At 30.2% G+C, this 25,791-nt stretch overlaps 1 protein-coding gene across 7 annotated transcripts in view; it reads left to right on the top strand.

The window, feature by feature from the left end:
- Positions 1–25,791, top strand: part of LOC118198845 (uncharacterized) — a 176,659-nt gene that overhangs the window by 52,708 nt on the left and 98,160 nt on the right. For 4 of the 7 annotated variants that reach the window (XM_085811337.1, XM_085811334.1, XM_085811336.1 and 1 more), the window contains 3 exons: positions 1,757–1,903; positions 9,880–10,010; positions 15,560–17,543. In XM_085811337.1, the coding sequence (XP_085667463.1) occupies positions 1,757–1,903; positions 9,880–10,010; positions 15,560–17,143 (1,862 nt within the window). In that variant the 3' untranslated portion in view covers positions 17,144–17,543. Of the gene's footprint in view, positions 1–1,756; positions 1,904–9,879; positions 10,011–15,559; positions 17,544–25,791 lie in introns of those variants that run through there. The other 3 variants (XM_085811340.1, XM_085811339.1, XM_085811338.1) reach the window with 1 other exon arrangement.

The raw sequence follows: 25,791 nt of genomic DNA, 5'->3' as shown, positions 1-25,791 counted from the left end.
CTTTAGGCCTGCATTGGGGAGAAGATTAGCTACAAGAAGTTTTCATAGCGTCTCTAACGTGCAACATCAATGTAGAAGAGTATGTATTCCTGAGAAATTCCTCTATGAAAGCATTCTCTAAAGGCAGATAGCCTTCATGCGCTTTGCTGTAATCAATTAACTATTTAAAACACGAATTTATATGGGTGTGTAGAGAGTGAATGAGTGAAATAATTTGTATGTTGATGACATAGTTACTTATTAATGACAGCTGATGTATAAAAAGTAGTAGCAATTTTAACATTTCTTTATTCTCACTGGCAAACAATATAAAGTAAACTCACATAAATTGGCACAATGAGTGCACATGTTCTTAAAAAAATATATTAGAGCTTTGTACACTTTTTAAGTATATTTGAAGAAAAAAGCAATAGCAGCAGCAACAAGTTGGTAGTAACAATGCAAGAAAATGAATGCAACATGTTCAAGATGAATTCTTGGTTCAGAATGGTTTCGGTTTACCTTTATATTAATTGTTTAATTAACCCTTTGGCTGATCATCCTGCGATTTCCACGGGCAACTCAAATGTAGCAAAATTTTCTCATCCCGCGATATCCGCGGGCATATGTTTTTCTTCCTTTATTGAGGAGCGCATCCCGTTTAACCATTGAAATAAAATATATACAGTATTAGGTGTTTAGTTTACGTTTTGGCCAACAGATATCGTTAGTTGTCCACTAAATTGCGGCATTTGAAGGCACGTGGTATTAGCACTCAAACTTCACTTTTTTCTGACAGAAATGGCTGCTAGAAAACGTTCAGCGATTTGATTATTAATTAGATTTATTGAATCAGGTCCAAAGACTGAAGTTTGAACTCTATCATACTAAACTGCATTTTTAAGGTTATTTTTCCCTCAGTGCTTTATATTTTCTTAAATTTTATACATTTTACTTTTTTATATTATGCAATAAATCGAAATTAACTGTAATTCGACTGAAATTTATTTAATTTTATTTTTTTTGTGATAACATCTGAAATTGGTTTTTCTGGCAACTTAGTTTCTCATGATGAAAATCTATATAAAAAATATTTTCTAGAAAGAAAAAGTGCATTTTTCAATTCTCCTATATATATAGATTTAAAATATGCAAAAAAAAGGGGGGAGCAATTTTGGAAGTGATTTTGGTCCACAAATTGAGCAGTCAGAGGGTTAATAATTTTAGAAAATTATTTTTGTCTGAAGCTTAATGTAAATGCCTTCATTATTATCATGATGCAAGAATCATATGGTGTAGATTAATTTTACAGTTTAGAGGAATTTATTATTTTTAGGAGAGAAACGGGAGTTACCCAAGTTAAAATAGAGAGTTAAAGAGCTACTGCAAATTAAAGCTAGAATTTTGCTCTACATATTTTTTATCTTGCATATATGGATATTAGAATGAAATTTACTTTTTCAGGGATTTCTGTTAAATTTTAGTTTATCAGTATTGCAGTGTTATCCTGCAAATATTGGCAGTCTAAACCCCCCTCCCAATTCTTGACTTAGTCTTTTGAAGGGACAGTAGTGATCTTAGCTTTTTAAACTTTTAAAATTTTTACTATTAAAGTGAAGTGCTATGAATACATTTGTGTTTTCCATGTCTGTTAAAATTTTTGCAGGGAAGGAGACTTAAACTATTAACTTTATCAAATATCAGAACTTTGTTTAATTTTTGTGTATGAAATGTAGTTTTTTTTTTTTTTTTTTTTTCCATTGTCATCATATTTCAGGAACTGTAGTAGTAACAAAAAATCCTTGCATGCATCCTGGAGATGTTCGCAAGTTTGAAGCAGTTGATGTTGAAGCTTTACATCATATTCGTGACTGTATAGTTTTTCCTGCTAAAGGTCATAGACCACATCCTGATGAAATGGCTGGTAATCAAACTTTATTAATTGTTTTCAAACTGTTTTACTTATATTAATAACGTATTTTATGTTAAGTGCAGTGTCTAAAACATTGGTTACCAGAGTGGCTTAGTGGTAAGTCACTGAACATAGGGTTCATATGGTCCTTAAACAACGTCCTTAGGTTATTTCTTGGAATCTATTTTTGGACTTTAAAAGTCCTTAATTTCATCCAAAATCGGTGGAAGGTCCTTAATTTTAATTATCCGAAATTTCAATCCATTTTTACGAATGTCATTTTGAGCGTGAATCAGCAATTTGGAGGAATAATTTTGGCGATTCTCTGACAAATATGGTTATTGTTGGAATTTGTTTCCATTACTAATATGAGCAGTGCAATACTCGAGTTTCTAGGCAAGAAGCAAAACATAAACATTTCAAAATCCTTCTCCCTCCCCCCCTCCAATAAAGAGCTCTTAAACAGCTTTTCCTTTTTGGGGATTAAATTCTTTTACTAAACGGTTCTAAATATGATGACTTACCAACATTTTGGTGATTTTAATTAATTTCTATACACAATTTTTAATTCGGATATCTCTGAATTTTTTGACGATTTCTGTTAAGAACAACATTCATTATAACATTAACAAATTTCGTTAAAATAATGGTAATATATTGAAATTATATTTAAGAAATAACATTAAAAATAAAACATTTTTATTTTTCCCAGTTATGTTATAAAGTGACATTACTTTCCATTTTGTTGACTTTTTACAATATTTTGAATCTGAAACATAAGGTAATAAATGCACAGTTTACAAAACAGTTCTTTGCAAAAGCAAAACAGCTATGTAATTATTTTAAAATGTCTCCTTTTTTTTTATTTTTTCATAGTAAGAGTTTTTTTTTTTTTTTTTTCCTTTGTAAATTGCCTCACAATTTTCAGAATATACATCAGCTTTCTTCATGAAATTCATTAATTTTTTTTCTGTGAATTTATTTTTCAAATAATAATAATAATAAAAAAAAACAGCTGTAAATTCTGTAACAGCAGAAAGCTGTTACATAATTGTAGTGTAATTTTTCTTTCGAATTTTAGGCATTGCACCTTGGAAAGTTTAAGGACTTGAAGACAAGGTTTATATATCTATGATTCTAGAAGATTACAGAAAAATGTGACAAAACAAAAAAATGTCTTCATGCTATTAACTCATAATGTATGTGTTTTACAGAAATTCTGTGGTGAATTTCTTACTTTGTAGAGTATTTTTGGAAGAACATTGAAAACGTAATATATGAATTGAATATTTTATTTACGTCCGATCCTAGAAGTGTTTTTCTTAACCTGATTATTTTTCCTTTATTTTCTCTTCTTTTCACTAGACACAAGCATGGAAAATATCAAACTGCTTCTAATCTTGTCACATGGACAGGTATCTAATAGAAGGAATTTTTCTTTTATTAAAGCAATTGAAAACTAATAATTTAAAATATTTGTCGTATATGTCTCAAAGCATGATCAACAAGGGTATCATTAGGCAATTTCCTGTTTAATGTAGTCTCTGTTGGTCCTAAATTCTGCTCCCACTGCCTGTATAAATTCTGAAAATTTTGCCATTTCTAGATTTTGTTGCTTGTTTCATCACTAAATTCTAAAAATTTTGCCATATCAGCACTGTAACCGCCCCTGACCAAATATCATTTTATATTTATTCTCAGTGTTTATATTACTAAAGAAATAAAATTAGCAACTTCTTCTCTACATTCTAAATATACATAGTTTTTAGAATAACAGAAATCTTTAATTAAATAAAAAATTCTAAAATGAAAAGCAAACTTATTGAGAAAAGAAACTGAATATATAAAGAGAAAGAAAATTATTTTTCGAAAGATATGTTCGTTATTATAATGTAAATTAATCAGTTGTTTATAATTTCAGCTCTTACTGTAACTTCTCTTTTCCGTTTCCTTACCAGGATGTAAATCAGTTATATGGTATTTAAACTGAGGTTTTTCAGATTGTAAGACAGACCATGTTTCTTGTGTCTGCTTGAATAGTTCCAGTCAGCTGTGATAATTTGTAATTATTCAGCTTTCCATTATTGCTGCTGACATTCAAATTTGTTATGACAGTAAGTTACTGAGTAAGATTAAAATTAAATTGTGTTGTCTTTGACTGCTGGTCCTCATTAATTGTTCCTGTTTAGTTATATTGCCTAAGCTGTAGTTGATTTTGTTAGTATAAGAACATGCATTTATGTTCTAAGTACTGTTTAAATAAAAAAAGAGGTTTATTTAAACCTCTCTTAAAACAAAGTCAGATAAGACTTTGTAGTTACTTTCAGACATGGTGATAATTTGCTTAACTTTAAAGCTCTGTCAGGGATTTAGGACTTAGCTTTTACCAGATCAAGTAAAACTTCACACATATAGTCTGAGACATTTACAAGTTAGGGAATGAAGTGGGAACATTGGTTTGCTTAAATTGAAACAAATTTTTCATTGTTAAAAATGATACTTAAAGAGAAGGAAATTGATATAAAATAGCCAAAATGTTTAGGAATGTTTCTAATTAAAAAGATGCATAAATATTTTGTTGTGTGTAGTTGCTTTTAATGTATAATTATCCTAATGTTACTTAAAATCATAAATTACATGTGTTTTTTAAACTGTGAAATGTTATTAGATTGTGATTTTAATAGTGCTTATTTATCAAATATTAAAAATAAATAAATAAATAAAATTTAACGGTGGCCATGTAAATCTCTAATGACTAAAGGTATCTAACTACCTAATTTAATTATTGGTAACTAATTGCTCACCTTAAAAGTTATCTCTGCATGTTAAAGCAAATTATTGCCTTTTATTAAACCTTATCATGGTCACTAGATATAACACAAAATGTAAACATGAAGGTAAAACTTATTCCTTACAGATAGTGAGACTTAAAATAATACAAAACTATTTATCACTTCTGGTGCTTTAGTGGTTTATTGGAACCTTAAAGTACATTAACTGGTTTACAACTCCAGGAACTTTACATGAATCTACGACACTAACCGCATCAGACAGAGAGAGCATAACCAACTTTCAAAATTTGCTAATCATGCCAACATCGGGCATTTAGGTCTTTGCTGATCAGCAGGTTGCCCTCTGGGCAAGCAGCAGTAGTGGCAACAACCGGTCTTCTTTTATGAATCATTTGATTATAATTTTACTTCTCATTTTAGGCTATGCTGTTTGACATTAAATCTGCCTGCTATTTATACCTATATACTGAACAAAAAACTCAACATACAGCTAACTGTTAGTAAAACACAAATAAAATGTCACTAATCTTCTGTAAAATATGTCCAACTGTTATAAGTTTAAAATATTGAATGCTACTTGATTTATTTTACAAAGTTGATTTTATTCTTAAATTTATTTATGTTTAATAATAGTGCATCTTTCTTACGGACCTATTTTGCTCTTAGAATGGTATTACAAAAGTGAAGTTCTGGCATAGATCTTTAATTGAATTTATTTAATATCTTATTATATCTTTAGTTGAATTTATTCTGTTTTAATTTGATGATAGGTCCCTAAGCTTTTTTTCTTTAATGGTTTTAAATGGCCTTAAAAGTACTTAATTTTCATGTGCAGAAATGTGTACAAACTCTGTTACCACGTGTAGTTTGACCTGGATTTGATTCAGCAAAATGAGGCACAATATTTTTGATCTTTTCCTTATATGTAACATGGTTAGCTAGTTTTCCTTAGAAAGTGTCCATGAAGGCATCTCATGAAGCAAATGGCCCTCATGGTACTTTGTCATTAACAAATAAAACAAATAAACCTAACCAAGAGTGAAAGCTGAAAGAATTAAAGTGTTATTTGGGAGAAGTTACTAATATTTATAGATATTTATTCATTAGTATTATTTCATTTTTGTAATACTTGTTTTTATTACCTTCTTCCACTCTTTTTATAACAATAGAATTCTGATAATCTGGTGACCTGGGACTGAGGTTTGCACGTACAGTACAAAGTCTGTAATCCAGACGTCCATTACCTGGAATGATCTATAATCCGGACCTCAAAGCCACAAACTTTATGCATGCGCATAAAGAATGTGCATACATTACGCATGCGCAAGTTGAAAGAAATGTTTAATAAGCTTTTTTTCAGGTCAAATTTGATACCCTTTAGATCATAATTGCTCTTTATTTCATAAATTGCAGTTTCATATTTTTAATTGTATAATTTCTGCATGCCATCTTACCAGATTTAAATTGATGATCTATAATCCCGAAAAACCCCTAATTTGGAATTGCCGAAGTTCCGATGAGTCCGGATTACAAACTTTGTACTGTATTAGTGAATTTTGGATTATAAGTCATATTTTTATGAATATTTTCCCCTCTCTGATCCATACATTAAATCTGGACTGTTCGAAGATTTATTGAATATAAAACTATTATATTTTCTTAATATAACTACATATGAAGAAAATAATGTTACTACTAGAGAAAAATCTAGTAAAGAGATAAAATAGTGAAATATTTTTAGGAAAGTGCTTATTTGACTAAACACACCGAAGAATTTTATTAGTTGCATAACCACCAATGAAAATACATTTAAAATAATTTTTATGCTCTTAAATGCACGAAAAATAAATAAGTGCACTGTTTACACAATGCCTGCATTAATTGTGCTGTTATGTTTGGTACATGCTTAATTAGTTAATAATGCTTCAAAAGTATTAAGACTGAAATGTTGGATTTACAGGAAGATTGAATTTGTGTTCTTAGCTCTGTTTTCCTTATTGTGTTTACCATTTTTACTACTAGAAAAGTTTTTACGCATACTGTTTCCAAGAATATGTCCCTATTTGTTGCTGATGTTGCTTGCAGAGAAACCTGCTACAAAGTGAATTTGAGTTTGAAACTTATGTCTGAAGAATTGTAGACAAATGTTTTAGACATGCCACGTAACTTTCAAGTTAATTAACTGCATAAATAAGGTCTACTCCATAAAGTTTTTGGTCGGTTGTATTATTACTGAAAGTCTGCAGTATTTAATATAATTTCAAGTTACAATCATAAACACTTTTCCTTACTATGTATATCTCAAATCTGTATTTAAATTTAATCACTCTTGAATCTCCATGCCATTTTTATCTTCTAAATGCAATACAATTTCTGCTATTAGAATTGTATTTTTTTCATACGTATTTGCAAATACATATATAACTTTTACAAAGTTCACTTTTAAAGTAAATATTTTTTAAACATAAGAGATAGCATATTACTGAAAGCTTTTAGCAATATGAACTACCTCATGAATAATTACTGAAGGGGATTCATTCATACTTGTTATAGTTCATAAACCTTGAGCATCAGTGAAATATTATGACTTTCGACAGCTTCATTCCACTTTTGATCAAGAAATTAGACCTTAAAAATGGAATCTTATTGTAGGATTTTAGAAGACTCAGTTTGAGATAAAGGAATTTGAACTGATTTTATTCCAAAAACTAAGTTTTAGTTTAAAAAATTACAAGCAAGTGACTTATTGATAGCTTAAATATTAATTTAACTGATTTAGGAGTAAAATAATGCCATTTATGTTATTGAGCATTCTAATTTCAGTAAAGAAGGTTAATAATTTTTTTTTAAATTCTGTATGTAGGGAAAGAATAATCATAATATTCGTTAGAAATGGAAAGTTTATCCTACTTCTGAAGCAAATTTTTGCTAATCGGTTAAAAATAAATAAGTTTAAAAAAAAATAAGCAATTAATGCTATAACAAATATTCTGGAATGTATTTTAATATTACAAATGTTCATGGTAGTTATGTGAGGTATAATTTGAATTGTTCATGAAACAATATAATTTAATCATATTTTCAGTTTAAGTACTTAATGTATAATGTAAATTATAGCTTTAATTTAGTAATAGTTGTTTTCAAATGAGGGACATCAGTGCTCTTTTATGTATTCATTAATTCCCAGTTATTTTGCCCATTGTATCAGGATGAGCATTTTTATTAGAAATGTCTTAATTTCCACTAAATTAAGTATTTTCGTTTTTAATTTAAACTTCAACAAAATCAAGAATATAAATTTATTAGAAATCTTCTAATTAAATAATAATAAATCCATAAAGTTAGAAACAGTTTTTATGTATAATTGTATTATTATCACCAGAACAAAAATTAAATAAAATATAAATAATTTAACATTTATATAATTAACTTTTAAATGAATATAGTATGTGAAGCATTATGGGGTGTAATTGGTACTGTCTGATCTGATTTGGGCATAAACTGAACTGATTGGCAAATCCTATTTCTCTTAAACTTGTAAAATTGTAGTAAGTATGAAAAGACAGGATTCAGAAAATTTTAAATCTGAGATCAAGTAGTTAATGAAAGATTTGAGTCTGAGTACTTTAACCTAATTTGATCTTATACTGTTCTTGCACTATCAGTAATTATTAACCAGTGCTCAGTAATGGTTAATAATCGATTTAATTATTAACCATTACCACTGCTTTGCAAAACCTTACTTGGAGATTTAAACTGCCTTGTCTGCTAACTGATAAACAGATTTAGGTCATACTAAAATATTTACTGAAGTTTTATGATTGATTTTATACTTAAGTTGTTTTTCATGTTAAATGGTTTCCACTGTCTTAATGAATGATTATCCAGTTCCGAATAGCCACTAACTACTCCCAAGGTTCAGTTCTGAGCAGCCCAAAATAATAGTAATAATAATATTAATTAATTAGTAAATGAAGGTACTGTTCTGTTATTGGGACCAGATTCAGAAATGCATGTATATATATATGTATAGATGGATGGGTGTGTTCATGTATGCATGTATATATGTACGTATGTATATGGATATGTACATACACACATATACGCATATATATCCAAACATACATGCATTTCTGAAACCAGTCTGGAAGAGTTCCTAAATAAATAAATAAATAAATAGCCCATGTTTCCATTAGTGTTTTTAATCTTGAATATGAAATAATTCCTGGTGACGACGGCAATACCATTAGCAGATAGTTTGCCATCTGAAATTATATAAGAACTTTTCTCATTTTGTAGATCCATTTTTGCTATGTCCTTTTGCTCTATTTTTTCAGCTGTAACAGAGTTCTGTCATAGACTGTGTAGGGAAAGTCCATATACACTCAAACTTCATCTTGGGTTTGATTCTTGGCAAATAGAGCCCTTGACTGGTGGCCAAGTAATTAAAATTACTGAATATAAGTTGCATTCAATGGTCTCTAATTTTTGAGGCATTTTGTAGTTTGACTCAGTTTCAAACCCAGGTGAACAGGCTGGCTGCATAGTTGTTTTGTGACATAGTTGTGTTTGGTGGCATAGTTGCATGTTTAATAAGAATTCGACCTTGTCCAAGTCCTACGTAAAGGCATCCTTCCTCTTATATGGATAACCCTCATGTACTTCGCTATGTTCAAATAACTTAACATAATCTTGGCAAAGAGATTGGCTTCATAGGTCTTTTTTTTTTCTAATTTTTCACACGTGTATATGTCAATTATATGGCTTAGGCAGCCCTGAAATAATTTCTTAATGCAGAAATGACAAGATAAAACTTTGGTATGACCAGTATGATAAGACCTAAGATTAAAACATTCAAAATCCTTTATTAAATGTCATTTTAGTGTTCCCAACCAAAGCAAAGAATGTTCTTCATATAAATGAGCATACATCATCATCTTGCACAAAATAGGCTATTTTATATTTCTTATGATATCATCTGCAATAATTGTATGATTAACAGAGATTAAAGTTACTTCAATAAATAAACCAGCCATTCAGCTGCATAAGAAACACTGAATTTTTGTTCATTGCAAATGAAGAATTGTACAATTTTATTATTTTAATCTGTATTCATTTAAATCAGTAATTATTTCTTTTTAATTTGTGAAACATTTTTGTGTATAGAAAATCATAAATTATGAAATGATTATGTAGGTTCTGATTTGGATGGTGATGAATATCATGTAATGTGGCTCAAGGACTTGATCTTTCCATCTGATAACAAAGAACCAATGCATTATGCAGTTCGAAAAGATAAGACACAGGATCGTAAAACTCCTATTACAGTGAGTTATATTTAATTTTTAGTGTAACTTTATTATCTTTCATTATTTTTAAGCATAAATTTGGAACATTTTTAATGTAAAATGGAAATTGGATCATTAATTTTTTCCTCATAAAGATGCTTCTGCATTTTGGGTTATGAATTCTTCAAGAAGCTATCGGATGTAATATTTGTTTATATTTATATGAAAAAAGCATTATTATTTCTTTTTACAGATAAAATAATGAGTGGTTGTACAATTTTTTAGCTCTTTTATATTCCTCATAAGATGCTGCATTATTTCTAATATAAAAACTACAGAAAACTTGATGAATGTTAATGAAGAACATAGATATAATAAATAAGTTTTTATAACTAAAATAAATTACAAACAATTAAATTATGGCTAAGTAACAAATATTAGAATGACATATAATTTACTGTTCAATATTGTGGTGGACAGAATAAATATTTTTAGTAAATCCAATAGTTTTTGCAGAAATTTATATATGTGGACCTACTTCAGCCTCTAAGTGTCTGAAAAGCCCATTTAAGTGAGTTCTACTGGGTTCATGTAGTCATTTAAAGTACTTAAAAGGCATAAGGTTTTTTTGGAAATGATTTTTAGTCTTTAAAAGTTCATAATTTCGGCCAAAATTGGCAAAAAGACCTCAATTTTGCTCATCTGTTATGTTTGTTTTTTTATAACTGCTATTTTGAGTGTGAATTAGCATTTTGAAGCAATACTTTTTGACAATGTATTGATGGATATGTATTTGATGAGTTAATACTTGAATTATTTCCTACTTCTTAATATAAATGCTTGATACTCAAGTTTTAGAAGCATGAGACCCTTCTTCAACTAAAACAATAAACATTTCAAAGTAAATTAATTTTTTTTTTTTTTTTTTTACGAATGAAAATCTCATAAAATATTACATCAAAAACAACTTTTATGCAGCATTAAATTTGGCGATTTATCAACATTTTGGTGATTTCAAAATTAGTTTGTATACAAAATTTTTTGTTTGGACATTTGCGAAATTTTGACATTTTTTTACAAGCATTGATATAAAAATAATGATATTAAATTATATTTAAGAAATAGCATTAAAATAAAACATTTTTATTTTCTTCTGCCATATTTTAAAGTGACATTACTTTCCATTTTGTTGACTTTAAAATATTTTGGTTCCAAAAAATAAACAAGATGAGTGTTATAAAGCACATTTCAAAACTTCTTAAGGGGCAAAAAATGCTACTGTAATTATTTAAAAATTAATGTCATTTGTCTTTTATTATTTTTTACCATGTTAAAAGTTTTTTTTTCCCATGTAATTGTTTCAGAACATTTAAATGTGTATTAGTTTTCTCTTGACAATTCACTTTACCTTTTCTGAATTTCTTTTCAAAAATCTTCTGGCTGTTTGCTCTTATAGAGTTAGGAGGGATAATTTTTCTTCCAGATTTTTTCACACCTTGGAAGGTCTAAAGGCAAGATTTATAGTAGACCTACAATTTCTTGAAAAATGGGCTGAAATGAAAAGTGTCTTCATGGTATTCACAGCTCCGGTGCCAGTCTTGACCTTATATCATTTCATGTTTATTTTCAGTACTCATATTATTAAAGAAATAAAATTAGCAGTTTTCTTCTATGCATTTTAAATGCAAGAATTTTTTTTAAATAACAAAAACCTTTAAATCTGAAAATTCTAGAATGGAGGAGGAAATTCATCAAAAAGGAAATTGTTTTTATAAAGGGAAAGAAAATTATTCTTCAAATGTATATTGTTGATACATTAACAATTTAGAAGATGCAGCAGAGACTCACGGTAATATTTATTTGTTTATTAAAAGAAATGAACTTAGAAAAGGTCTTAAAGAGAAGGAAAGCAACATAAATTAGCTAAAGTATTTGGAAAATTTTTAATTAAAAAGACACATAAGCTGCTTTTTTTTTTTTTTTTTTTTTTTTAATGTTTTTTTTTTTTTTTTATGTTTTTGTTTCTACAAAACATGAAATTTGTGTAGCTTTAAATGTATACAGTCAAAAGTCCTTAATCCGGACTCTTCGGGACTTCGGCGATTCCGTTTTATCGATTTTTCCCAATTATAGATCATCAGTTTAAATCTGGTAAGATGACATGCAGAAATTATAAAACTAAAAATATGAAACCGTAATTTATGAAATAAAGAACAATTATGATCTAAAGGGTATCAAAATTTACAAAAAAAAAAAGCTTAATATTTATTTGTTTACTTTATTAAACATTTCTTTCAATGTAAGTTGTTTAAGTTGCTTCCTTTTATGTGATAATACTTTCTGTTTAATTCTATAATCAGACATAATTTCTTGTTCAGTTACAAAGTTCTGCTGTTCATATCCTATAATTGCTGTGTCAAGAATACCGACTAATTTGTCAATCGAAATTTTTTCGTTTTCAATAACCTCTGTGTCACTTTCTTCACTATCGGAAGCGAATTATAATGACGAGGAATTTTATTTAAATCATATCAAAGACGGAGTACATCGAGATGAAATACTGCATTTAATAAGAAATTATAAGCCAAATAAAATAAAAACATCTGCTCTGAAGATAAGGATAGTGCTGACAGATCAACTTCCAATTCATTGCGCGCCGGGGGCCGCCCCCTTGCCGCAGAGCAGCGTGAAATTGATAAACGGATTTCGGAATGGTTAGAGAAACAAAGAATATGCCTTTATCCATTTTTTGAAGCAATTCCACTTTTTGTTTGATGGACATCGAAATATACTTTCGCTTTGTAGATCCTTTGGAAGCTCCAGCATCAGAAATTCTATTTGACATAATCGAAAGTTCAAGCTTACTTTTATAGAATTGCTCTAACAGTCTGCAAAAAATAATAAGCCGGATCCATTTCGAAGATTAAGGAACAATGCAATCTGCAACATTAACTGAAGTAGATAATTAGATAATTTTAGCTTATACCGTCCGTTATACATTAAATGCGCACACGTAAACGTATTATGCGCATGCGTAAACACCTATACACATGCGTCAACGTGACCCATGCGCAGAAAGTTTGTAGCTTTGAGGTCCAGATTATAGATCATTCCGGATTATGGGTGTCCGAATTAACGACTTTTGACTGTAGTTAGACTTATGTCATTTTAGAATTAATATCATAAGTTATAGCTGCTATAAAATGTTCTTAGTTCTTTCTTGATATTTTTTTAGAAATAAAAGAAAAATTGTAATTGTAACCATGTAAATCTGTTATGACTAAGATTATCTAACTATGTAGTTTAATTATTTGTAACTAACTGTTCATCCTTAGAAGTTATATATGCATGTTAAGGTGATCTCTTTACCTTAATTCTTATTGTGTATGCAAAATAAACATGAAATTGTAAAAATGAACATACAAATTTATTTCTTTACAGCTAATGAGACTTAAAAATAATACAAAACAACTTATCATCTCTTATACTTTGGCTTATTGGAACTTTATATTAAATAATGTATATTAATTGAGTTACAACATAAGCAAATCTACATGGTGCCATGACACTAAATGGGCCAGGCAAACTTACAACACTTCACCAATATCAGGCATTTACGTCTATTCTGATCAGTGGCTCTTTATCTCTAAGCAAGCAATTGCGGTGGCAACAGCAAAGCTTCTGTTATTAGCCATGCTGATTATTATTTTATTTCACAGTTGAACTTATGCCACTTGACATAAAATTTGCATATACCTCTGGACTGAGCAAATATGCGATGAAATGAATGATTTCTAATCCGGATAATTATAAGTGTAAAATATAAATATTTTGAGAAATTTTATAATTTTATGCTAATTACTTGAAACAAGTTGTGAAGTTAATGTTATTTTTGAATATTTTTTGTAATTAAGCTAAATATTAGATTATGTTTAATAATAATGTATCCTATTTACAAATTTTTTTATTCTTGTAATTTACAAAAGTGAAGTTCAGGTTTAGATAATTGCTTTAGTTTATTCAGTTCCTATTTTCTTGATAGATCCTTAATTTTTTTCATTGCTGGTCCTTAATTTCCATGTGCTGAAGTGTGTATGGTTTTGAACATTGACAACTTATTCTGGAACATTGACCAGAACATTGAACATTCTGGAACATTGACAACTTATTTCATTTTCTGCTTTTATTCACTTTTAGGTTATCTATAATTGATAACATTTTTGCTAAATTTCTTTTTTTGCATTCTCTAAGATTGTCAGGGTTATTATGCTACCTGGAAAACCGGAAGAAGTCGGAGAATTTAAATATTTTAGTCAAATTCTGGAAAAGTTGGGTAATTTCATATGGCAGTCTCCAAAAGAGTAAATTTTACGGCAACATTGGGAGCGATCACTTTCTTAGCAAATTATGTATCGCATGAGCATCATTTGAGCAGCTAGCGTAGAGCCAAGTTTCACAGCTCCAATCAAATTGTCTTTTAAAAAGACAAAGCAAGTTTCCAGGAACTTTGGTTTCCTGTAACCTCAAGAATCGAGAGACTTTAATGAGGGTATGCAGTGCCTGTTGAACTAAAGAAAATATCTACCCATTCTTGTCTAAAGCAAAATCAGTTTACATGGGTTTGGGCAACATGATGATGAGCTGTAAACGGGTCATTTTGGTGTTGGCAACAAAATCGTGCCAATGCCGAAGCGTATATTAGGATTTTAGTGCAAATTATTTTTTATTCTTTCTCCCCCTTTTTAATAAATGCCATAGTTGTCATTTTGTAGTAAAATAAAAAAAATAATCAGTCATCTAGGCTAACTATTTAACCCTTTGGGTACATTTGACAAGTGAGACTCGTCATCTGCTTACTTGGACGAAGTTATGGTGGACGAGTATATAAATATTTCTATTTTGTTTCATTTATATATTTATTTATATTTTGTAACTAAAATATATTTATATAATTATTTTATAACTCAAAAATATATTTATATTGTCAATATAAGTATATTCCAAATAAAATGTGTTACTTTTACATATTAATCCATATAGCGACAAATTAAATCCATCCCATGGGCATAAAAAATCTTCAAATAATTCAGTACTCAAAGGGTTAATATAACTACATTCACCAAAATGTCATTGATTATTGTAATTCAATTTTTAAGTAATTAACCTTATTTTGATGTTATTTGTATCATTTAATGTGGTTTCTTCCCTTTGAATTTATTTATGATTAATTAATAACACTTTCAAATTTCAGGCAGTTTTCTCTTGCATAATCCTGAAACTAATTCTAGCAGTATGATGACATACTATCACGAAATTTAATGCACTTATTTTTTGCTTATGTATGCTGCTAAATAAATATAAAATACTTGAATTTATTTTAAAATATCATTAAATAGATTTCTTTTTCTCATTTAGTTGCAAAACATCTGCAAAAAAAGACATTTTTTTTACTGTATTAATAATTATATTCCTTTTGGGTTTAGTACTAACTACTGGTGTTGATGTATCATATAGATGTGTATAATCCCATATAGCATTTTCTAGATCTTTTTCCAGTGATTTCATATTCTTAATGTTTAATTTTACAGCCTGCGGATGAATTGGATCATTTGTGTGAATACATTATGAATGATAAAGTTGGCCTTGTTGCAAATGCTCATCTAGCCTTTGCAGATTACCTGAATGAAGGCATTTTTAGTAAAACTTGCCTGCATATAGCCAAACTTTATTCCTTGTGTCTAGACTTTCCAAAATCTGGTAAAGCAGTACCGAATACTAAGGATGTCAAAGTTTCTAAATATCCTGATTTTATGGAAAAATTACAACAAAAAGACTCCTACTTATCAAAAAAGGCCCTTGGTTTTTTGTATCGAAATTGCAAACGTTTGGAATTAGGACTGGAAAATGAAAAGCATGAAATTGACTATAGGCTTGATCAAGATTTAAAGCATCAGTCATGGAAAAATTACGAAAAAAATGCTGTAAGAATGTTAAAAAAATATTCAAGAAAAATAGAGCATTTGTTACAAATATATTCATTTGAAAATGAAGGAGAACTGCTTTCTGGTGCAATTTTAAATCCTCCACACCATCTTGAAAATAGACATGATTTAAATAACTTAGTAGCTCTTTTGGAATTTGAAATACCACGAATGTTCCGAAGCTTTCAGAATCAATTTTTTTCAGAGTTTGGTGGCAAACCAAAAGATAATTTTACGGATAAGATGTTTCAAAAGGCCAGTGCTTGGTACATGGTTACTTATAGTAGTTCAACCAAAAATAGTTCTCATTTCTTTGGCTTGCCATGGGCAGTAGCTGATGTATTAATTGCATTGAAAATTAAAAACAAAAAGTGCAGTCAAGAAGAATATAAAAAATATAACTCAAAATCCCTTCTTGAAGAAATTGTAGATAAAAGTGTTGCAAAGCATTTGCCTGAGCTTACTGAGAATTGTGAAGATTTGTATATTTATGAAGCTAGATATGATTTATTAGATGTTGCTTATAATATATTGAAAAAATGGCTGGAAAACCAAAAAGAATACTTTTCGGATTACGATTTGAAAGAATTTCAAAAATATATAAGCAAAGAATTTGGAGTAGTTACTTCTGAATTACTTAATTGTGACGTTAGTTATATTAAAAGATTAAAGAAAAGGAAAGACATTAAAAAAGCAATATCTCCTTGTTACTATGTAATTGAAGCTTTGCTTAAAATATCAGAGAAAGGTAGTCAGTGTTTCGAAAACACTTGTTCAATCACACAACAAGAACTAGCTTTGGTTTCTTGGATTACTCTTATAAAATTAGCTTGCACATACAATCCACAGTATTTAGGAATTCCAGATGAAAAGGGGCATTATGCTGATATGGTATTTTATTCTCCTCAAGATGGAATTATTGATACTATTCAGCTTCCTTTATTTGATAAACATAATAAACAAAATATGAAATTCAGTAAGAAAATTGTTCAGGATGAAACAGCTGTGATAGATTATTTAAAGCAGCAGACAAACCTACGAGAAATTACATATAGGTATGTGAGGCTTAATGATGCTCGGTATTATGTAAAATTTACAGTAAAAGGTACAAGATTTGCAATTGAAAAGCTGAAAGACATTGTGGTTTTAGATAATTTCTATCAAAGTGTTATTAAAAACTCTGAATTGTAATATAGGCTAAATACCCTAGTGCATCATACTATAGAATAGTAGCTTCTTAAAGAAATCAAAATGTTTTGTTGCTTTAGGTCTGTCTATAAAATTGTATATTTCACACAAATCAAAATTTTGTCCTTTTTATATGCATTTCTAGACTGTTTTGCTTCATATTACTCAATACCTTTTGTCATTATAAAAAGTAACTACTTAATTGAGATCAAATAATTTTATTCCTCATTATTTTAGTTTGTTACAATCCTACTTACAACCAAGTGCCAAAAAATTAATTTTTGTAATTAAAGAGAGAAAAATATGTGGTTGTATATATATTTTTGATGCTGTGAAGCTTGTGTGTTTAAAAGTTGTTTGAATTTTTAAAATTTTTAATAAATAAATATTTTTTTAATATTGAGTGTTATATATTTGGCTGCATTTATATTTCTGTTATGTTATATATAATATAGAACATTTCTTCTCACTTTTTTATTTCTTCCATAAAAGAATTGAAAATTTTGCTAAACAATTAAATGAACAGGTAAGCAAAACAGAAAGAATTTATTACAGCCCTTAGGAAATGTTATTATACAAAACATAAGGCTTCTTTGTTTTTACTTCCGTTACTGTAATTAGATTACAAAATATCTAGTTGTAACGAAAGTTTTCATTAAAAAACAATCTTAATAAAGTTAGGAAGAAAACCTGAAACCAGTACCTTTAGTCCGAGCAGTAATCACCACATGCTGATTTTCTGCCAGCGTTTTGGTAGTTTTTCATTCGGCTGAGAAATTTGGTGACCACAAGTTCAAAAATAGATCAACCTCATTTCGGACATCTTGTGCAGAATTGAAGATAGCACCAGCAAGATGTAGTTGCAGGTGTGAAAGAAAGTAGAAGAAGTTCAAAGGAGCGATATTGGAGCTATATGGTGGGTATTGTAAAAGATCCCTTTCCAGTCCATACAGAGTCCAGGCGGTGAATGCATACATGTGTGGTCTTGCATTATCTTAATGGATTGGTGTTGGTGTATTTAATTATGGCAAAGCACACTAGGGCTATTTGCCTAGGGAGGGATGCCTTCGTAGAGGACTTTTTAAGGGAAACTGGCTCGTATACACATTACACATGGAGAAAACCACGAAAACGCCCATACAGCCAGCCCATTCTTGGGATTCGAACCTCGGACCGAACTACCAGTGTTCAGCGACTTTACCGCTCGGCCGCTGGTGGGTGGCGGCCGCTAACGGAAGTATCTTAATGGAACATTACCTTTTTGCACTGGAACTCAGTTCAGTGGTTTCCCTTGATAGCTGTGTCAACATGGACTAGCATCTCACTGTATGCCTGACTGTTGAGGGTTTTACTTTTTTCCAGATACTCGTGAATAACTACGACAATCCCACCAGATACAAAGCATGAACTTTTTTTGTTAGTCAAATTGTGCTTTGGGACGCTGCTGACAAGCTCACTGGGCGTAGATCAACTCCTTTTTCGAGTTGTGTTGTTGAAGTAAATCCACTTTTCATCACAAGTAATCGATGCCGCCGCTAGGATGATGGCCGCCTGTGTGCCCACATAGTTTTCGCCGCCCCGTCCCTCCCCCTCTTCTCTAGAGTACAAAATGAAGATCTTTGGAATGGAATACAATTTATGTAAATTTCTACCTTTTTCCAAAGAATAATTTTTCAGCAAATTTGTCTTTAAAAAAAAAATTTTTTTTTTTTTTTTTTTTTTTTTTTTTTTCAGTTATAAAACTTTAAAAGTCAATGTCTTAATAAAAAATAGACCTAATTTTTAACGAAATCATTTTTCCAGATACTCGTGAATAAATAATACTACGACAATCCCACCAGATACAAAGCATGAACTTTTTTTGTTCGTAAAATTGCACTTTGGGATGCTGCTGACAGGCTCACTGGGCGCAGACCAACCCCTTTTTCGGGCTGTGTTGTTGAAGTAAATCCACTTTTCATCACAAGTAATCAGGGCCGCCGCTAGGGTGATGGCTGCCTGTGTACCCACATAGTTTTCACCGCCCCGTCCCACCCCTCTTCTCTAAGAGTACAAAATGAAGATCGTTGGAATGGAATGCAATTTATGTAAATTTCTACCTTTTTCCAAACAATAATTTTTCAGCAAATTTGTCTTAAAGAGTTTTCCCCCCCCCAGTTATAAAACTTCAAAAGTCAATGTCTTAATATAAAATAGACCTAATTTTTAACGAAATCGTTTTAAAAATAGAAAGAAAAATTAGTAAAATTGTGGGAACTAAATCAAACGGATTTAAAAAAAAACTTACCTTATAATGCTGAAAAAAAGAACCTGGGAGCTTTAAAACACTTCTCAAATTGTTTTTAGGATAAAAGTTAAAATTGCACTCTCCGAGATTTTGTTTCCGAAAATTTTTTTAACACACTATTAAGGTCTATGGTATCGCACAATTCGTGTTCAATAGAAGGCCGATAATCTTTCCTGACTCATGTATGATCTAAGATAGTTTTTATCAACTTGAGCTTGGAGAATAAACGTTCTCCAGTTGCAACAGTGAAAATTCTAATTAGTACGGTTAAATGGGAAAAGATGACGATAAATTATTTTCTAGTATGTATTCAAGAATTCCAATTGTATTCATATTAGTTTTAACATGGGGTTGCATAGCTTTAATTTCTTCGAATAATTCCACCCCGTTAATGTTGCTATGATTTAGCTTCTTGTCTGTCAAGGCTAGTTCCACTTCGGCACAGTGGGCTTTCAGTTCATTGTCTTTAAGGTCGCCATATTCGTGTATATTATATAAAATTTTAAAGATGTTAATATGTTGGTATAATAATTGAAATCTCTCATTTATAGCCCCAATTATTGCATCCAAAATTTTAAAGTAAAAGTTGACTTTAAAAGAGCTCTCTGGATCTAAAATGCTTTCATCCTCGTGTTCGTAATCAAAATTTCTTTTTCTTTTTCCAATGCTTTTTGCTGCTGGAGGCTAAAATTTTGCTTCTAGTTCAACTTCGGCACCAATTTGCTTTGCAGCATCCATAAATATTTTGAAATGTTCGTCACATTTTATTTTAACAAAGTAGTCTTTTAAATTTTCTACGACTTTGGCTGAAGATTTAATGTTTAATTTTGGACTTTGTAAAAGTTTACTCACTACATTGACTTTATTAAGAATTGCATGCCAGATTGTTGTTGAAAATATAAATTTAAAGATACTGATTTTTTTTACCCAGTGAATTTGCCAAAGTTCTCGTAATTATATCCCTAGTTGCATCATCTTTTAATTCTGCTAGAGCATCATATATTTCACCTAATTGTGTTTTAAATGTTGTGATTGCTTCTATACGACTTTCCCATCTTGTATCTGATAATGGTTTTAATGCAAGTTTCGGAATATGCGCTAATAAAATACTCCATCTATAATTTGATGCTGAGAAGTAAATGTACAATTCCTGAATTAAGTAAAAAAAAATCAACTGTTTCGAAGCTTACTTTAGCACCGTCGTTCACAACAAGATTTGATTTAAACTGTGAGCTATACAAGGAATAAAAATTGCATGGGGACAAGCGTCCAAAATTTTTTTCTGTAGTCCTGTGTGTTTTCCTCGCATATTAGCCCCATTGTCATAACCTTGTCCACGTAAATTATTCATATCCAGTTTTAGCTCTTGAAAGTTTTTTACTATAAACTCATATAATCCTTGACCAGTTGTATCTGTAATTGGGCAGAATCCCAAGAAATGTTCATAAATCTTAACTGGTGGGGCGCAAGGAGCACGTCGAATTATAACAGTTATTTGTTCAGTATGTGAAATATGTGGGGTACAATCTAGAATTATAGAAAAATATTTTGCCTGTCGTATTCTGTCTAATATTTGTTCTTGTATAGTTGTTGCCAATAATGTAATCATTTCGTTTTGGTGTTCCCAACCTAGATAGTGAGGCGCGTTTTTGTAATTTTTGGATTGTATTCTACATAAATGTTCGGAAAGAACTGCGTCAAATTTGGAAATCATTTGAGTCAATTGAAGGGAAATTTCCATTATCTGGCTGAAACAGTTTTTGTGATGAACCCCTAAGGGCCATGCACTGATGAGATAAATATCTGACAATAAGCATCAATCTTTCAATAATGGCATGCCAATGATTTTTTTCCAGTTCGTATAATCACTGATTGACGAGTCGATTGTCGTACCCTTTTTCAGTGCTACACTCAAATCACATGCATTTGTTTAGTATATTTAATATGGATTAATATGCTCTCATGCCTTTTCAAGATTAAAGATAAGTGTTTCCAATCGTTCACTCCTTCTTTACCATATATACGCTCCTTTTTCTCTGTGACATCGGTGCAAAATAGTTTACATGGAGCACAGAAAACACTATTCAAAGATAAAGAATATAATAACCAAGGACAGTGGATTTTTTCACCATTGCTTAAAGTACGGTAAAAATATGACTGAAAATTTTTTATTTTGCTCATCTCTGGGAAATGCTATGTTTTGAACTTGACTTGGGAAATTTTCAATTATATATTGTACTTGACTGTGGGTTAGGTTTATAGGCCATTTACCGGGATCGTCAGAAACTAGGTTTTTCCTTCTCCCATTCTTCCCTTTTCTCTTTTTCGTGATTATCAACATCATGATTTTTTTCAGTAAATGAAATGTCTTTCCCTGCTTCCCAGCACACTACAGATTCATCTCTTAGGCACCCGGTACCCACAGAAGTTGATGCAGCAAAATTCACAATATTTACATTGTCATTATTACTTGCATTTCTTGAAATTTCTGTTGTTGAATTGTCACTTTTAATATCACTATTATCACTTCCAGTTTTCAAATATTTTTCTAAGGCATCGCTTTGTGTTTGCTGTTCTTCAAGCCTAGCTTTTATTTTTATAAAACTGAACCACAATTTAAGGGGAAAAAAATTTAGAATTCCTAACGTTTTAGTTTAACAATAAACAGACTTTGCAATACTCTATTTCCCTAGAAATACGAACTCATGAGAACATGAGACGTTCAAGTAAAGCCCCCTCACTCACATGCGGAAACCTTTCCCTTTAAGAAAAGCAATAAATTTCTGGAAGTTTGTTTAGGAACGCCTAAATTTCTTGCCATGCCATTGTATTTAGTGTATTGTTATCGATGCTTGCAGTTAGTTATCGTCTCAGGAAGGAAAATTTGTGTTCTTAAATGTGGCGTTAAGTGACAATGAGTACAATAAGAGTGAAATACTGTGATCAACTGCTCAAGCACGTCCTATACATCGTCTTCCCACAGTATCCAACATGGAGGTAGGAAGTTAGATGGAGTGGCCCTAAACCAGTTTCCCCATACCCTGCTTTGATGCACTGGCGATCTCTTCTTTGGTGACCAAAACATTGGGTAATTTACCATTGAGTTCAATGGTTTTGACATGATCGGATGTAAATATTTTGTAATTACGTCGTAAATATGCATATAAATGAATATATTTTCTTTTTCTACAATACTTCAGAGTCCTAAGTATATGAAAAGAATACATATTTAAACAACATTTCAGTCTGAACAGAAGTAAATGCTATACTTTTCACAGAACAGTTTGCTCAGAATGGTTTAATTTGAAATATTTTCACAAGTTTTTGTTAATTACATTAGATAAAAAATTTAAGGTAATTAGATTTGATTCGGTTAAGGATTACAAAAATTAAGATCAAAGTTTATTGTATTATTAAAATTATGCATTATTTCTTTTCTCTTTATAGAGCTTCTTTCTAAAATACTTTCTCAAATATGACATGATTTTTTAGTTTCTAAGGCATCTTTTAAATCAAAAACTATAAGTCAATTTATAAATAATGTTCTATTCGGTCCATTTCAAATTAGAGCATCTTTTAATTTAATAGCAAAATACTTTAAATAGTACTTAACTTTCTCTAAATATTTCTGAAAGGGAATAAAGTAAGGATTCTATTTTAAATATTATTTAAAACTTGTTATTGACTTATTATAAAATGTAAGGGGAATAATTCTTTTAATTATACTTATTAGATTTTTTTACCCTTAATTTCAAAAATACATATTCCAAAACTCTTCCTTTATTACTTTCTTAAATAGGCATCACATAGAAATTGCTTTACAATACCTTTTAATAGATTGCTTTCCAGTACGAACAATTCTTGCTTAAATAGTTTTATAAAGTATTTGTCAACAGGATGTCAATTTATGTTTACAATTCAATGTTCAGGTTATTATGTATTTAGATAATATTTATAATCATTATAAATTTAGATACATTTAATTAGATTTCTTCACAGTAACTTTCACAGTTATGTATGAATGTATAAATCCTTCATTTCAAATACATTTATAAATAATTTAATAAATATTTACGTATTTTGTTAAAGGCAGATACATGCTTTTTGGAAGCACATGCATAAACACCCATACATATTTCATATTTTTCATTTCCGGCATGTGGAAATCTTTAATTTCTGTGCATTCACTATACTTTTCGAGTAATGTAATTTACACTAATTTTAAAAAGTACATGTTACGATAATATGTGGATGTGAAAAAAAAATTTATTTTATTTAAAACATTTTGGCATCTGAAACATAAAATTAAAGTAGTGAATACTGTATTAAGATTATCGAAAAATGTATACAATTTTAAAGGTACGGTGAGGTATTTTTCATTCTTTAAGCATAACTTTTTTGCTAAAATCTATATTTTTATAGTTCAACAGCTTAGAATTTTATAAAACAAATTAATAATCAAAATCGCTATTGTTAGTTATTGAAAAATAACCAAGATGTGATTTTTGCGTAAATGTTGCTAAACTATACAAATTGCTATTATTTATGTGGAAGTGTCTCGTTTTTCGATTTGTATAGAACTGTCATGTGTCGGAATAATATCAGAGCGCTGTCAAGCGAGCTTCTGAATGTAAACAAAAGATACCCCATCTGGTGACCGAAGCTTTGGAGCAGTGCTTCACTTCTAATGCCGATTTGGCCACTCCTTTCTTACTTCCATGGTATCCACTAATGGGGGAAGGGGGAGCGTAACCAGCAACTTTACAAGTAGAAGTCCGATTTAGGACTCGTTTACCCCTGACACCCATCTGCTTGATGGCTATAATTATATCAACAGAGAGCCGCATTTAAAGAGAACGTTCTCTCTCACCCAAGATTCCCCTCATTTTTTGCTTCCACCCACTGATACCCTCATTCTGTTTTGCCCTGGAATTTTCATCAGCTATACTTTAAGTAAAAATCTTTTTGATGATAAAAGAACTCCCCCTTCCCTACGATCAGAACTTAAATTGGGACAGAACGCATCGGAGCCCTGAATAAGGCTGTGGCATTTCTTTTATGTAATTGAATAACAATTTCAGTAGAAATTTTAATTTGAAAATTTTATTTTAACAATAAAATTATATTAAAAATCGCATATTAAATTTCAATTTATCTCTTTACATTTTATTTAATTTTAATTAGTTAATTACTTCAATCTCTAATTATTTTATTACATAATAATTATCAATTATTATAATTAATTATATAATAATTATTGATTAAATAAAAATTTATAAACATTAATTAAATATCTATTAATTTGATAATAACTATTTAATTATAAATTATTAATGAGTTTAATTGTCATTTTATTTATTTATTTACTCTTGTTCTTCTCTGCTGACGATCTTCATAGGGATCTGGCACTTCTAATCTTAGAAATTAAGCCCTGCTCCCAAGTGCCAATGATTATGAACAAAGTTACAAGTATCTGTTGTTGATGCGTACATGTCTTCGTGAGCCTCGGAGAACTGAAAGCATGTGTCGAGGGATGAAGGTCTAGGAAGTGGAATGTCAGATGAAACAGTAGAATCGCAGGCTTTGGAGAACTGAAAGCTTCAAGGAATGCAGGCTTTAACCGGTCAATTCCTAGACTGATTTTCTTGTCGATAGAATGGTGAAATGTTGCTTCCTGTGTGAACCATCATATGGAAGAGTAAGCAGGGGTTTTACCATGCCGATGTGCACAAAAACGTGAATGCAGGTGCTCAATACAGGATGTATAAATGAGGTTGATGTGTTGTGGTATGATGTGGATGTTGGAAACAGCATTTTCATCGCATTTCTGAAAATCTGGAGGAAAGATGAAGGTTTGACTTAACTAGCAGAGGATGATTGAAAGAACTCAAATGGTATTTGAAGCACTATGCCATGAACAAGTTCGGCAGATGTACCTTGGAGGTCTTTCTTGAATGAAGAGCATAGACGAGGCAGCAGAAGAGGAAGTGATTAGTCCAACAGATGTTGTCATGGTTTTTATTTATTAACAATTACTGTTATTTTTAATATTAGCATACTTATTTTACGGTTATTTACGCATTCTACCATGGAAACGTAGTTATTTCTACATATTACTATTACTAGTGCACTGTGCATTAACATAAAATTAAAGTAGTGAATGTCATGTAAAATACATTCTTCATATTGTTACAAAATGTACAGGCGCTGTGAGATGGTTTCCTCGCAAAGCAGTTTTAGGGTTGCCATAAAATGGCAAGGGAAGGCATGCCACATTGGCAACAAAATTGGCGATATGCCATGGACGGATGGAGAACCTTCTGGAATGAATTCTTACTGGTTTAGCCCAGAATGTTCTCGAACA

This window comes from Stegodyphus dumicola, chromosome 2 (genome assembly GCF_044657685.1).
Source record: "Stegodyphus dumicola isolate Sdum_Otavi_A_Nest chromosome 2, ASM4465768v1".
Lineage (NCBI taxonomy): Eukaryota > Metazoa > Arthropoda > Arachnida > Araneae > Eresidae > Stegodyphus > Stegodyphus dumicola.
This window is presented reverse-complemented; position numbering and strand designations above follow the sequence as displayed.